The sequence below is a fragment of the Trypanosoma brucei genome, chromosome 8, assembly GCF_000002445.2.
Source record: "Trypanosoma brucei brucei TREU927 chromosome 8, complete sequence".
NCBI classification, from domain to species: Eukaryota; Euglenozoa; class Kinetoplastea; order Trypanosomatida; family Trypanosomatidae; genus Trypanosoma; species Trypanosoma brucei.
The window spans coordinates 899,476-911,607 of NC_007281.1; the positions used below are offsets into that span (position 1 = coordinate 899,476).

Sequence of the window (12,132 nt, forward strand, 5' to 3'; positions counted from 1 at the left end):
CCACTTAATCACCTCGCAGTTTTATTGGATATTTCCATACCTTTTTGGTCTGACGTAGCTTTTGTGTCCTACTGTTTGTGGGGAAGTGGCATGACGGAGTGAGACGGTGGCCGAATATGTACCCGCTGAGTGCCATCTCCGATGCCAAAAAGGTTTTGAGACTCACTCACATGCGCCGCCTCCGCGCGATGGCAAGGAGCGATCCCAGTGCCTTGAAACTTGAGTCGATACGCATTTGTGAGGTGCTGTACGAGCGTATCTGTGTTTTGAGACGTAAGCACTTGGGTGTCGAGGGTGCGATGCTCCCTCCTCTTCTTCTTTGTGCCTATCTGCCACTGTTCTATGAAGTGGATCTCCGTCCTCTGTTATCCCGGTTGTGGAGGGAGCGACCCAACGAGCACCTCAGGTGTGTTTCTGTCTTTGTTCCGACTGTGCTTGCGCAGTTTAAGAATGTGAACAGCTGCACGGGTACCTCAGTGCCTGTTCCCTTGCGGTCATTTCCGCCGCAGACCGTTGCTGAGCGACTGATGAGTGCCATGCTGTTTGTTGAAGTGCTTGGTGAGGGAGACTTGCTACGGTCTTTCGACGTGCGTGGTTGCTACGGGTTGATGGAGCTGAAGGAAGGTATTCTTCATCGCGACATTTTCCGTAGTGGCGAAAGTGTAACTTGCGGTGTGTCACCATCCTCCCGCCGGGTTATCGCCTGTGACTGGTGGCACTCCCTCTTTCCACATTGTCCGAGGCCTGCAGGTCTGATTGAGTCGGGAGATCACCCGCGGGGCGGGGTTCAGCGAGGTCCTCTTCTTTCCCTTACACCCGGTGTTTTATTTGATCGGACGGGAGGCCGGTTGGGGAAGGGCGGCGGATACTACGATAGATTTTTGCAGTTTCAGCGGTGTGCTTCGGGTGATCCGGCGGAAGAGACGACCTTAGCATGGGGTGTTGCTAGGGAAATGCAGCTGCTATCGGGAGAGGGGGACAAGCTACCAGTTTATAGAGATTCTTTGCCTTCCCATGGTATGAAGGACGCCCTAATGGATGCTGTGGTTACATCCACTGAGTTTGTTAAGTGCTCGTGAGGCATTGGAAAATGTTACACAAGGTTCGCGTTGTCAGGGTTGAATTTCCTACCTTCTTTTGTGAGCCGGTAGGAAGTTGTGTTCAAGTGAGACACAGATTATCTTTGCCATGCATTCGCGGTACCTAACCCTCCTTTGTCCCACACATTTGTTTCGTCGTTGAACAGTTTTCAAAAAGAAAAAAATCCGTGGAGGCAGCAAGGGGAACTGCTGCTGGAGCAGTATACGTGGGGGCTCCTTGTGTTCCATCTTCAACTAAGAAAGTGGAGAGCTATTGCTTACTTTTCGGGCTTCTACTAATCTCTCTTTTCTGAATTGGAAGCCGTTAGAAACGGAGTTAGGGAAAAGTGTATAGGTAGGTGGGGCGACAACAATAACAGTAAGGATGTGCGCAATGGAATATAGCGACTACACTGTTGGTTTGTCACATTTGTGGCATATGCACCACCTGGCAGCCGTGCGCCTTCAATCCGGCAAGGGGATTACCGGGCTTCCCTACATTGACTTCCGTAACCCCGAGACGATGGATCATCCACAACTGGCCACCGACGCTATCGTGAGACGGCTTCATCGTCGCATTGCAGCCGATGAGCAGCACATTGTAAAGGCTAACTATCACCTTCGTGATGTTATTTGTAATGCGGGTGACCCTACGTACAGAAGGCGGCGGAATATGAATAACCTACCCACTGAAGAGGAGGTTGCAACGTGTCTAAACTCTGCAAAGCACACTGCGGCGCTGGAGAGGGCCCGCTTGAACAGAGTAAAGAACATACAGAGAGAGAATTACATACTCTTAGAACATCTGAAGAACACTAAGTGTTCCGTCACTTCTGCCAAAGAGCTCAACCGGTGGTATAACAATGAATACAAGAAGCGTTCGCGGATGACGCGCCACTTTAAACCCAGGGAACCATTCTGTGGTGCTCGTGTCCTTACTGCAGAGTGCAAGTTTACACCTGGTACCAACCCGGATTATGTTACATCGCAAGCGCTTGTGGAAACCCCGTCCTTGTGGATGCATCGGAGAGAACCTACCGTCGTGGAGGTGCTGGCGAAGGGCCCTGTGCTTCCGTCGCTGCAGGAGGCAGCGAATCAGTACATCGAAGGATGTTGTTACACGGATGCAAAAACCGGTGTTCCACACCTTCTGTCACGCTCCAAAGGAGGGAAGAGAGGGAAAGCTGAGTGGAAGGGCATATCGAAGCTTGACGTTAAGCTTATGAACTATGCAAACGATTTGAAGCTCGTACGTGGCGGAAACCTACCCATTGTTCGACGTGGCGAGGAGAACGGTATTACCAGTTTATGGCGGGGGGAGCTTGAGAAGCGGTCTCCGACCAGGTGTCAGGGCCCCCCTTGGAGGTGGTTGGGGGCTACCGAAAAGAGTAACGAAGAGAAGGCTGGAGGGCAGCACCAGAGTGTAAATACCATTGTGCCGGGAAGGTGGGATCCCCACAGAAGCATAATGGGGAGGGTGCGGAAGTTAGCCTTATTGAAAGATAAGCGACACCAGTATGCCAAAGATGCTAAGGATGGAAACGCTAGGCGGGAAAACAGGCGGCCACCGTATGGAGTACCGGTAATTCCCCCAGCAGCTGCTGGCGGTTTCCCATTTAACGGCTCGACTGATGCACAAATTCCTTATGGTATGCAGCGGCTACAAAATCGTCTATCAACTGAAGTGCCCTATGCCCAGAACGGTCATTACGCGGAGGGAATGCCTGGCCCGGTCGCTTTCCCCTCTAATGCATACGGGGAGTCTACCAAGACTGTGGATTCGTCAGGTCCGCACGGGTTTCACGATTTTTCTCAACTAAAAAATTATAGATTAGGTTCGCAGGGTACGCCCGCTTCATCGATTAGCCGAAACTTTGGAGACGCAGACGCGGAGGCTCCACAATATGTGTCGGGTTAGGGGCTGTTGATTCTCCCTGGTGATTACTGTGGACTTGAGATAGGTGATTCTAGGTGTCAGAAATCTCTGTTTCTCCGATACCTCGTGTTCGAAGGGGTTGATTTGACTGCTGGGAAGGCGTAGAACGTCGATGTATATATGTTTGTCTGTTTTGGTGTGTGGTGGGAGCTAGGCGATTGGCAGAAAACGGGCTGGGGATGGAGGTGCTTCCTAAACTCTTGTCGGACAATGTGTGAAAGAACTTTTTGCACCCCAGTGGCGTGTCCTGGCTTAGAAAGCCACTTGGAGTTTGAGTCAGGCGCATCGACCGCGAAATGACGTGAACAAAACCATGCGGGAAAGAGACCCTTGTCTTCTTTTTGCTATATGTGCAACGGCAGGGGCCACAGAGGCCCCGTTTTTTCTGTAGAGTATCACAACCTGAAGCCTTCTGCGATTTGCATTACGCGGAAGCTGATGGGGAAGGTCATCATCAAGGCGGGGTGTGACCACATCGCTTAGGTTTTTGTACAGGATGAGTTTTAGAAATGGGAGCCGCCGCCCGTCCGCAGGGGCGGTGTGCGTGTGTGTGTAAGCAGGAAGGGTGGTGTCGTTGCCTGGGCACCACAGTGGGGTCAAGCGAACGAGGCGCACTGAGTGCGATGCTCCCTCATCCTATTTGTTCCGTCTGCTTTTTTTTTTTCGGTGCTACCGAGTGAATTATCGGTGGATCTCTATGAGGTTTCCAGATGTACTACAGACGCGTTTAATACCATCACCGCACGGCGTTCTACACGCTGTATGCAATATCATTTTTTTTTTTTTGATGCGCTGTTTACAGTTTATTTTTTATCTTTCTAAACGTGGGTCCTCATTCATCTTCTTGCTTGCGACTTATTCACAAAAATTATGTAGTGAGTATAGCCTTGAAGGGGAAGAAGGAAGCGGAGGGGGAAACACATCAAACGGGGGGAAGAACTGAACACCACACAAGGCGCCAAGTGTAACACTATGAAATATAGTGGTGACACTCCTGTGGCGGATGATGAAGCTGTTGACAAGCTTCGAGGTGAGCTGGTCGACCTCCAGAAGCGCTTTATTCTCCTCTTCAAAGCTTCCGGCCAAAGTCTCGAGCAGATTCGGTCAACTGTTGAATCGTCCCTCAAGTCACGAGCAAATGAACCCACACAAGGTGGGCGATTAAGTGACAGGGACAGCATGCTGCAGGACCTCGTGAGAATTGTTGAGCGAACTCAGCGTTATGTACAGTTGGCTGGAAAACCTCCACTAGGTTCTGTTTCCGCAGATGCACTCCAGATAGAGTATCAATCGTGGGCAAGCAATATGCCTACTGCCAGTTCGCATCGCAGTCACGGGGATCATGCAACCACGGAGCAACGTGTGAAGAGTCTTCAACTTGAAAGAGATGACGTTAAGAGGAAACTGCAGGAAGCGGAAGAGAATAACGCGAAATTGCAGCGGAAACTAAAGGCCGCTGTGCAGAAGTATAACCACCTTGCGAAGAATACGAAGGAGATGGGCGAGCCCAGTCACACAACGAGAGCTCGCACTTTGAGTCCCAGTGCGCACAATGGCAATTCTTCAAAATCATCGGAAGCAGTGTCTAAACGCTTTACTGGTCACAGCTACAGAGATTCCGCCGGACAGCGATCGTGCCGTCAAAATTCTTGTAATGATGTAGTCGGAGATTCTGCGTTTAACAGCCAGCACACCTCAGCCCGTGGTGGATCATCGGAGTTTCTGGATGCGGTGCGGCAGGATAACGCCTCACTTCGGAGAGAGGTCACTAAGCTCAAAGAAGAGCTGCGGCAAACACAGCGAGGGGCTATTGCGCGAACTAAACAAGGGGACGAGGATGTGGGATCATTGCTTATGAAAATTACTGGCTTGAAGCAGGAGCTTGTGTTGGAGGAGCGGCAGCGAATGGACGCCTTGCTGCACTTGGGTGAGGCCAAGCGGGAAAATCAACGACTGGTGACCCAAGTAGAGGAGTTAAAACAACAGCTAGTGCACGTGCAGCAGTCGGACGGCCGTGTCCCTGATGTAATCTCCGTCGAAAGCAAAGAGACAAACATTATGAATAGCCTAGGGAAGGAGCTGGGTCACACACAGCAGGTCGCTGCGATGCAAGTGTTGCAGGCGAAGGAATTGACTCGGGTGTTGGAGAGGATGCAGGACTTCTTACACTCGTCGTTTTTGAAGCAGAGGAAGTTGGTAACGGAGCTAGAAAAAGCGGGGAAAGGTTGGAGCACCACGCCCCTGCAGCTGGAGGCGGCGCAAACCCACGAGGGTTGCACGCCTGCAAATAAGGTGAAGATAGAGGACGCCAATGTGTCATCCCCTGGCGTGGAGTCGAGTGGAGGGAAGAGCAGAACGATATTAAAGGCTTCTGATGACAGTGGTAGTAGCGATTTGAACACTTTCTGTGACCGGGTACTCACTGTGGACGACGTGGATCCTCTTACCTTGGGCAAGAATGATGGCGACACACATCTTCGTAGTCAGAACAGCGAACTTGTGAAGGAGAATCAGCAATTACACGATGCACTTTCCAAACTTTCGATGATGTATCGGTCGACGAAGGAAAAACCCAAAAGTGGTGAGCGGTCGGTGATGGAACGTGAGGCTCTTCCTCCCGGAGTGAAGCAACCTGACAGGTCTGCTGAGGTTGCAAGCGCAAAAAGGGTTGTGAAGGAGCACGTGCGTAAAGATAATGCAAAAGCACATCGGGATGCCAAAAAAGAAAAGGCCCAATCCTCACTTCGGGAGCAAGTACCCCCAAAGCAGTTACCGGTGCAACCGCATCAGCTCCCCAAAGCACCAAAACCCCAAGCTCAACGTGATCTGCCACCAAAGTCACCCGTGCGAAGACACGACTCTCATCTGCAGCGGTCTCGGACGACGACACCGAGACGGGAAGCGCATGCGCAATACGACCAAAAGCAACGACACAACCTGTCAAGTTCATTGCAAGCTGAGACCGGCTATACTCAGTCGCCTTCAGCTTCTCAGAGTAGAGACGACCGGTCTTCTTCACATTCCTCCACTAGTACCGCTAGGTTTTTACGTAGATTGGCAGAGTTTCGTTTCCCAAAGGAGGGTGCTGCAAGTGTTCCTGATAGTGGCGAAAGAAACACAGATAGTGGTAAGGATGATGTGCGGAATTTCTCACCTCCCCGGCTGAGCTATATGAAGTCCACGTAAATTTTGTGCGTTCAGTGAGATGAAGCTCTTTTCCCTCGTGTGAAATGATCGCACATTTGCGTTCTCTGACACTTTGATGAGGTGAGGTTAGATGCGTGGCCTGAGTTCCGCCTTCTCATCCCATGATGTTACATTTATGTGACTTATTGTTTTGTTTTTGATTTCCATTCCGTATTTTCCCCTCTTCCAAGCCTCTTAGCGCTCGTATTTTTTTTTTTTTCACATTTTTGCCTTTTCCGTCCTTTTGGGGCCGCATTGGGGAACGCAATATGTGCGAGTGCAATGACAGATAGATTTCCATACTTTCTCTTTATTTTAATTCTTCACTCCATAGGACACGTTCACTGGTGGTGGGTATCGGTGTGTGTGCCTGCCTACTCGCATTATTTATATATACGCTTTTTACACGTCTTGTTCGCTTTATCTGTGAGTGGTGATTCAGCCGTTTCGTTGGAGATGTAAATATGCTGCACTAGCCTACTTCTCTGTTTATACACGCGCGTATATGAATGTATAAGTGAACACTTCCCTCTTCTGTGTTCTCTACCACTTGCTCATCTTATTTTTTTGTGTGTTTCAGTGGTGGTAGCGCTCCTTCCTCGTGACTACACATCCGCGTTGCATTGCGTGTTGTGAGGTTCTGAGAGATGTTTTCAATGTTGTGCCCCCGCGCGTGTTTTTGTTTTTGTTTCTTTTTCCTTTTTTGCGTTTGCTCCACGCAACTGAGGGTTCCCACAGAATGAGGTCTTTGCGGGTTTGCAGCTGACATGTGAGCACTGCCGCAAAGGGTTGAAAGGCAAAAGCAGAGGGAAAGCGGGGAAAAGCAAGGGGAACTACGTACGTTAATAAGGCAGAAGTAATGACGGAGTGAATATTTCGGTGGGCTTTTGTACATGTGGGCTTTGTTGCTCCTCCAAACACTGTGTATGATTGAGCGGGTAAAGAGGGAAAAAAGAATCTGAGCTTGTGTTTGGCCGTTTGGATGTTTGTTGTTGGCCGTTGGTATTGCATGCTTCCATCGTTGTAAGCCACAGGAAGATGCAAGTTCGAGAAGAAGTGAGGGGTCGAAACATATACATATTATGTATTATACATATATAGAAGTGTGTCGCTCTTGGTGTTGGCGAGTCGGCGAATGTTATTTAATAGGAATTGATCACTCTGGACTCGGTCCGTTATTGCAGTGTTTTTCATTTGGCGTGCCTCCTCTCCGTTGCTTTTTCCTATCATAAATATATAATCATTCACGTAAGCTGCAACATTTTTTTGTTTTTGTGTTCCTCCTTACTAACTTTTATTTTTGCGTTTGCATCTACAGGCCCCTCCTCTGCGTAAATTTCCTTTCCTTCCCTCTACCCAATTGTTTTTCTTCCGCCATGCCATTATCTGCAGGAAGTGGACATCGTAACGTTGTCTACTTTCGATGTTGTGTTAATTCCCCTTCTGATAAGGTTTCGTCATGCTCGGACATATTTTTCTCACCCCCCCCCCCATTTCCGCCCTTTTGTTGCGAGCTTCTCATAACACCCCATTCGGGTTGCTGCGTATTCCCTAATTTCTGTGTCTTCTTCTTCGTACTTTTGAACGTTTTAAGCAAGAGGATGGAGACGAAGCGTAGTTTCGACTCTTTGGGCATTCACCCAACATTGGTCGAAGCGCTCCGCCGTGCTGGAGTACGGCCGACGCCGTTTCAGGCGCGCGTATTAGAGAACACCACGACTGACCTCGCTGATATCATCGTCGATGCGCGTGCTGTGAGTGGCGAAAGTTCGAGTGGGGTATCGGCCGCTGAAGGTGCCACTAACGCGCAACCGACGGTTTCCGAGCGAAACAACCTCATGATGATATTTGTGGCGCATTGCGTGCTTTCCTCAAGAGATTCGGCACGCCACATAGGGTTAGTGTTGGCCAACAACAAGGAAAACGCTGGGCGTCTACAAAAGTGCGTGGCAAACCTTGCTGCGCGCTGCGGCATTACCGTTGAAACGATGACAAATGAGGGGCAAAAACCACAGCTTCCATCTGCTGAGGGAGATGAAAGGGAATGCAGCAGCAATGGTGGGAAGCAAACTGATGGTGAAGGAGAATATCGCATCATCATTGCAACAATGCGTGCACTACACTCCTGGGACAAAGCACTCTTTGCACCCGTCGTAACGTTTGCTGTGGAAGATGCCAGTCGAAGTTTCGATCCGCCGCTGGACGATGTTCTGCGGTTGTTGACCCAACCGAACAAAACAGGGCAGGGGCAGTCTAATCGTACTGGATCGCCCTTGCCGTCCCCGGGGGCGCCCGCTTTCGTGCCCAACATATTCCTGATGTGCCTTGCATCTCCAGTTTCTTTGAAACAGAGTATTAGGTACAGGTTAAACCGAAAAAACCGTCGGTATTACCACATACAAACTCCTTCTGAATCACATCCCCCTTCGCCGTCCCCCTCCGCAGGTGTTGGTGATGCCACTCAGGACCCCGCATCTGAGCAACTGCATGTGCCACCGAGTACGACGCCACCTGCGTCAACGCAGGTTCTATACCTGTTGTACATCGATGAGAATGACCGTATGGAGCTGCTGCAGCGTGTACTAAAAATGTACGCGGGTCGTCGCACTCTGTTACTTACTCACCATAAGGAGATCCGACAGTTGCATCAGAAGGTGATTAAGTGGGACATGTACAACACTACCGGAGAGGCGGGGGGAAATGGCGGTGGGAGTATAAAAGCGACGGAATATGTTCACTGCATGCAGCGCACCGATACTCCCGAGAGACAGGAGTCGACCGTGATGGCCTTCATTCGTGAATCCACATCCGGCAATCGAGGTGGTGCCGGTAACAAAAAGTCAGTGCCGCCTACGCTCTTGATCGGATGGGATACCTTTACCGCAATAGATCTCGTGGACGTGGATGTGGTTATCCAATACTACCCACCGCAAAAGTCAATTACGCGGCAGGAATGTGTTGGATTCGTGCAGGTGCTACACACGACGACTGACCCGAAAGTGGGTGGCCGATGCCACCGCACGACGCTTATAACTTTTCTTTCCACCAGCGACTTCACACTAGCCGCCTTCTTCATGGAGCAGTACGGTCTTCGTGGCCATATACTTAACGTCACCCCGTCGCACCATCACTTTGAGCGGTGCCTCCGCAATTCGGCCGGTGTCTTGGAGTACAAACTGCGGAAGCAATGCGAGTCACTTCATGACGAGGGTTCTGAATCTAATGGCACGGCGCAGTGTTCGATTCCCTTCTCGCGACCGCGTTCACGAAGGCGTGGTAATGGAAACCGAAATGCTGGTAGTAACAATGGCGTCGGCACCAACGCTAGCACTCAAGCTAATATGAATGCTGCTCCAAGCACGAGCAACAGTGACACCGAAACCCGCCGTCCGCTGGGGCGCCACCGTGGTTGAATAGGAACCATGGAATTCTCTGCAAGTGAGCGGTTATTGTAATGCTTGCGTGTGATGAGTAAGGGAATAAAAGTTGTGGAACTTCGGTTTCAATATCAGCGGCAAAGGGGCTACGCCATGGGCACACACATATGCATGTGTGTATGTGCGAGTAGGGCACCCGAATGTGTGTGCTTGGCTGCTACATCGCAGCCACGTGTTTGTGTTTGTGTGCGTGGCACGCTGCTTACTTTATTTTATTCTATTTTTTTTTTCGCATTTTCCCTACGTTTGTTAAATTTTCTCTTATTTCCACATAAAGTGCTGGATGAAATGAAGATAAACGACATGGTGGTGTAGGGATGAATCTCACCGAGGAAAAAAAGAAAAAAGGGGGAAAACGAAAAACACCACTAAAAACAAAACAAAAAAAACAAACAGTTCAACTCATACCTTAAAGAGAGTAAAGAGATGCCAAGAGGGGAACGAAAATCTCACAAACACATACTATCGATAGAAGATAGAAGTAAACTCGCAATTGGTAAAACAAAAGGAGGGATGATGGTGATGATAAGGGTGCCGATGGTAAGGAGGTGGAGAGAACAGGAATGTTACGAGCAACTGCTGTTGCAACTGGAGACGGGGGAGCGGCAATAAATGGAACGATACAAAAGGGTGAAGGTAAAGGCGACAGTAAAGGAATGTATTTGCGGTGAGTCGGTTCTTTTTCGTGTTGTATTGCTTCATTCTTTTTGTTTTATTTTTGTTTTAGAGGGTGCATATGTCTTCATCCCGTTTGCTGACTCAAATACCTTTCTAACAAACTTATTGGCCATTTATTCTTGGGCTTTCTTGTTTCCACACGTGGTTTTTCTTCTTTTCCTCTTTCGGGTCGTTTTCGCATCCATTCCGTCAACCTCCTCGCTATCGTTGTATTTTTTCCGGCTTCGTTCTTTGTTCCCACTTGTGTTTTTTTCTTTACTTTCTGTGCTTTTATTATGATTACTATTATCATTATCATTATTGTTTTTTTTTCGTTTTCTCTCCTTCCTACACTCCCCAAAACGAGAGAGAAAGGAAAAAGAAACTTGTACGCCACTTTCACAAATGGATGTTGGCGCACAGTTTTCATTCCCCGTGTTCGTGTTTGTATAAAATCTATAGGGCATTATCTGGGACTTGCATGAGCGGTGAAAGCCGTCTTTGCTTGCTTCTCTCCTTTGCTCTCTTGTTTATTGTTTCTTTTTTCTATTTTGTGTGTGCGTGGCCGCTGCGTATCCAATGATTTTTGCACGCCTCGACTCCTCTCTCTCTTACTTTCTTTCGCTCCAGCGATAAGAAATAGGGAGAACAGCCACAACTAACTAACTAAATAAAAAAAAATAAAAAGAAACGGTCAGGAGGAAGAGAGGGAATAGTCAGGAAAACTAGAGAATGAAGTGGGAGAGCACGAATAAAAAAAGTGTAGGATGCTTTTCCTGCTGGCAATGCGGGTGTGAGGCAGCTAGGCTGTAGGTGTATTTGTGTATTTTGATCTTCGCGTGATTGAATACTCAGCTCTCGCCTCCACTTTTATTTTATTTTCCTCCATGCACCGTTCTCATACTTCACCTGTCATTTTCTTTCTCTTTCTCTGTGCTTCGTGCTTATAGCGAAGGATTCGGTACGCTTGACCGTGAGAGAGGGGGCCCACCAAGTGTTTTTTGTCTTTTTTTTTTTAAACTTTCAATCTCTTCCTTCCACTCATTTTCGTACTTTTGTATATCCTTTGCGTCTGTTTCTGCTTCATCCCGGTTCTTGTTTTTTTTTTTGCCCACGCTTCATTCTTCTGCTGTGGAGGGAGGGGGGAAGGGGTTTGAATGTGCCGTTATGAGTCTTGGGTCTAATGTCGACACAACCGTGAGGGTGCCGTGCTGTGGAATGGAGGTGAAGGAGAGGGAAGAATTTCAGGGAAAGGTGACAAAAAAGAGATTATGTGAAGTGAAAATAGAAGGGAGTGAAACAAAACACCAAAAGTAAAAAAAAAAGGTACAGCGGCTAAGGGAGACGGGATGTGAAAGAGGACAGATGAAAGGAAACGAGCAAGTTTGTTTGGCCCCACGTGGCTCCCAGTTCCCCCTTCAACTACCGTCGACTCGACGATCGTGTGGGATTGTTTTGTCAGCCCTCCTCTCCGCTTCGCCTGGTCCCCCTTTCTTGCTTTCTTTTCTTTTTGTTTTGTGTGCGTGTTTCTATTCTTCCGGCCCAATGCGTGTCCCCAACGCGTAGGCAACCTAAAACGTTTTGGTTTGTTTTACAGTTTTCGCTTATTTTTCTCTTTTTCTTTCATTTGTGTGTGTGTGTGTGTGTTTCGCTTAGAGACTTCACTAGAGCCACCTGTCAATACCTTCACACGGTGCGCCGCTTTTTCTTCCATACTGCGCGCATGGACGTCTGAGGCTCATGTTCATGTGTGTTTTTCCTCGAGTGTACGACATAGCGGCGCTACTGGCGGCTGCAAGGTCGAGTCATTCCCCTTCTTTCTCGTTTGTTTCTTCTT

General features: G+C 48.9%; 4 protein-coding genes across 4 annotated transcripts, besides 4 other annotated features; all 4 read left to right on the forward strand.

The window, feature by feature from the left end:
• Positions 1-12,132: part of a sequence feature (sequence corresponds to BAC RPCI93-28F14) that runs on past both edges of the window.
• Tb927.8.2990 (hypothetical protein, conserved) lies at positions 117-1,079 on the forward strand (the record flags this gene model as incomplete). The annotated part of the gene is made up of 1 exon (XM_842037.1): positions 117-1,079. One exon carries the CDS (start codon positions 117-119, stop codon positions 1,077-1,079), a length of 963 nt encoding a protein of 320 aa, XP_847130.1.
• Tb927.8.3000 (hypothetical protein, conserved) lies at positions 1,465-2,997 on the forward strand (the record flags this gene model as incomplete). The annotated part of the gene is made up of 1 exon (XM_842038.1): positions 1,465-2,997. One exon carries the CDS (start codon positions 1,465-1,467, stop codon positions 2,995-2,997), a length of 1,533 nt encoding a protein of 510 aa, XP_847131.1.
• Positions 3,988-6,201, forward strand: Tb927.8.3010 (hypothetical protein, conserved; the record flags this gene model as incomplete). Its single annotated transcript, XM_842039.1, has 1 exon — positions 3,988-6,201. The coding sequence occupies one exon, from the start codon at positions 3,988-3,990 to the stop codon at positions 6,199-6,201; it is 2,214 nt and encodes a 737-aa protein (XP_847132.1).
• Positions 6,876-6,915: a sequence feature (T-rich).
• Positions 7,578-9,614, forward strand: Tb927.8.3020 (hypothetical protein, conserved; the record flags this gene model as incomplete). Its single annotated transcript, XM_842040.1, has 1 exon — positions 7,578-9,614. The coding sequence occupies one exon, from the start codon at positions 7,578-7,580 to the stop codon at positions 9,612-9,614; it is 2,037 nt and encodes a 678-aa protein (XP_847133.1).
• Positions 9,972-10,031: a sequence feature (A-rich).
• Positions 10,524-10,634: a sequence feature (T-rich).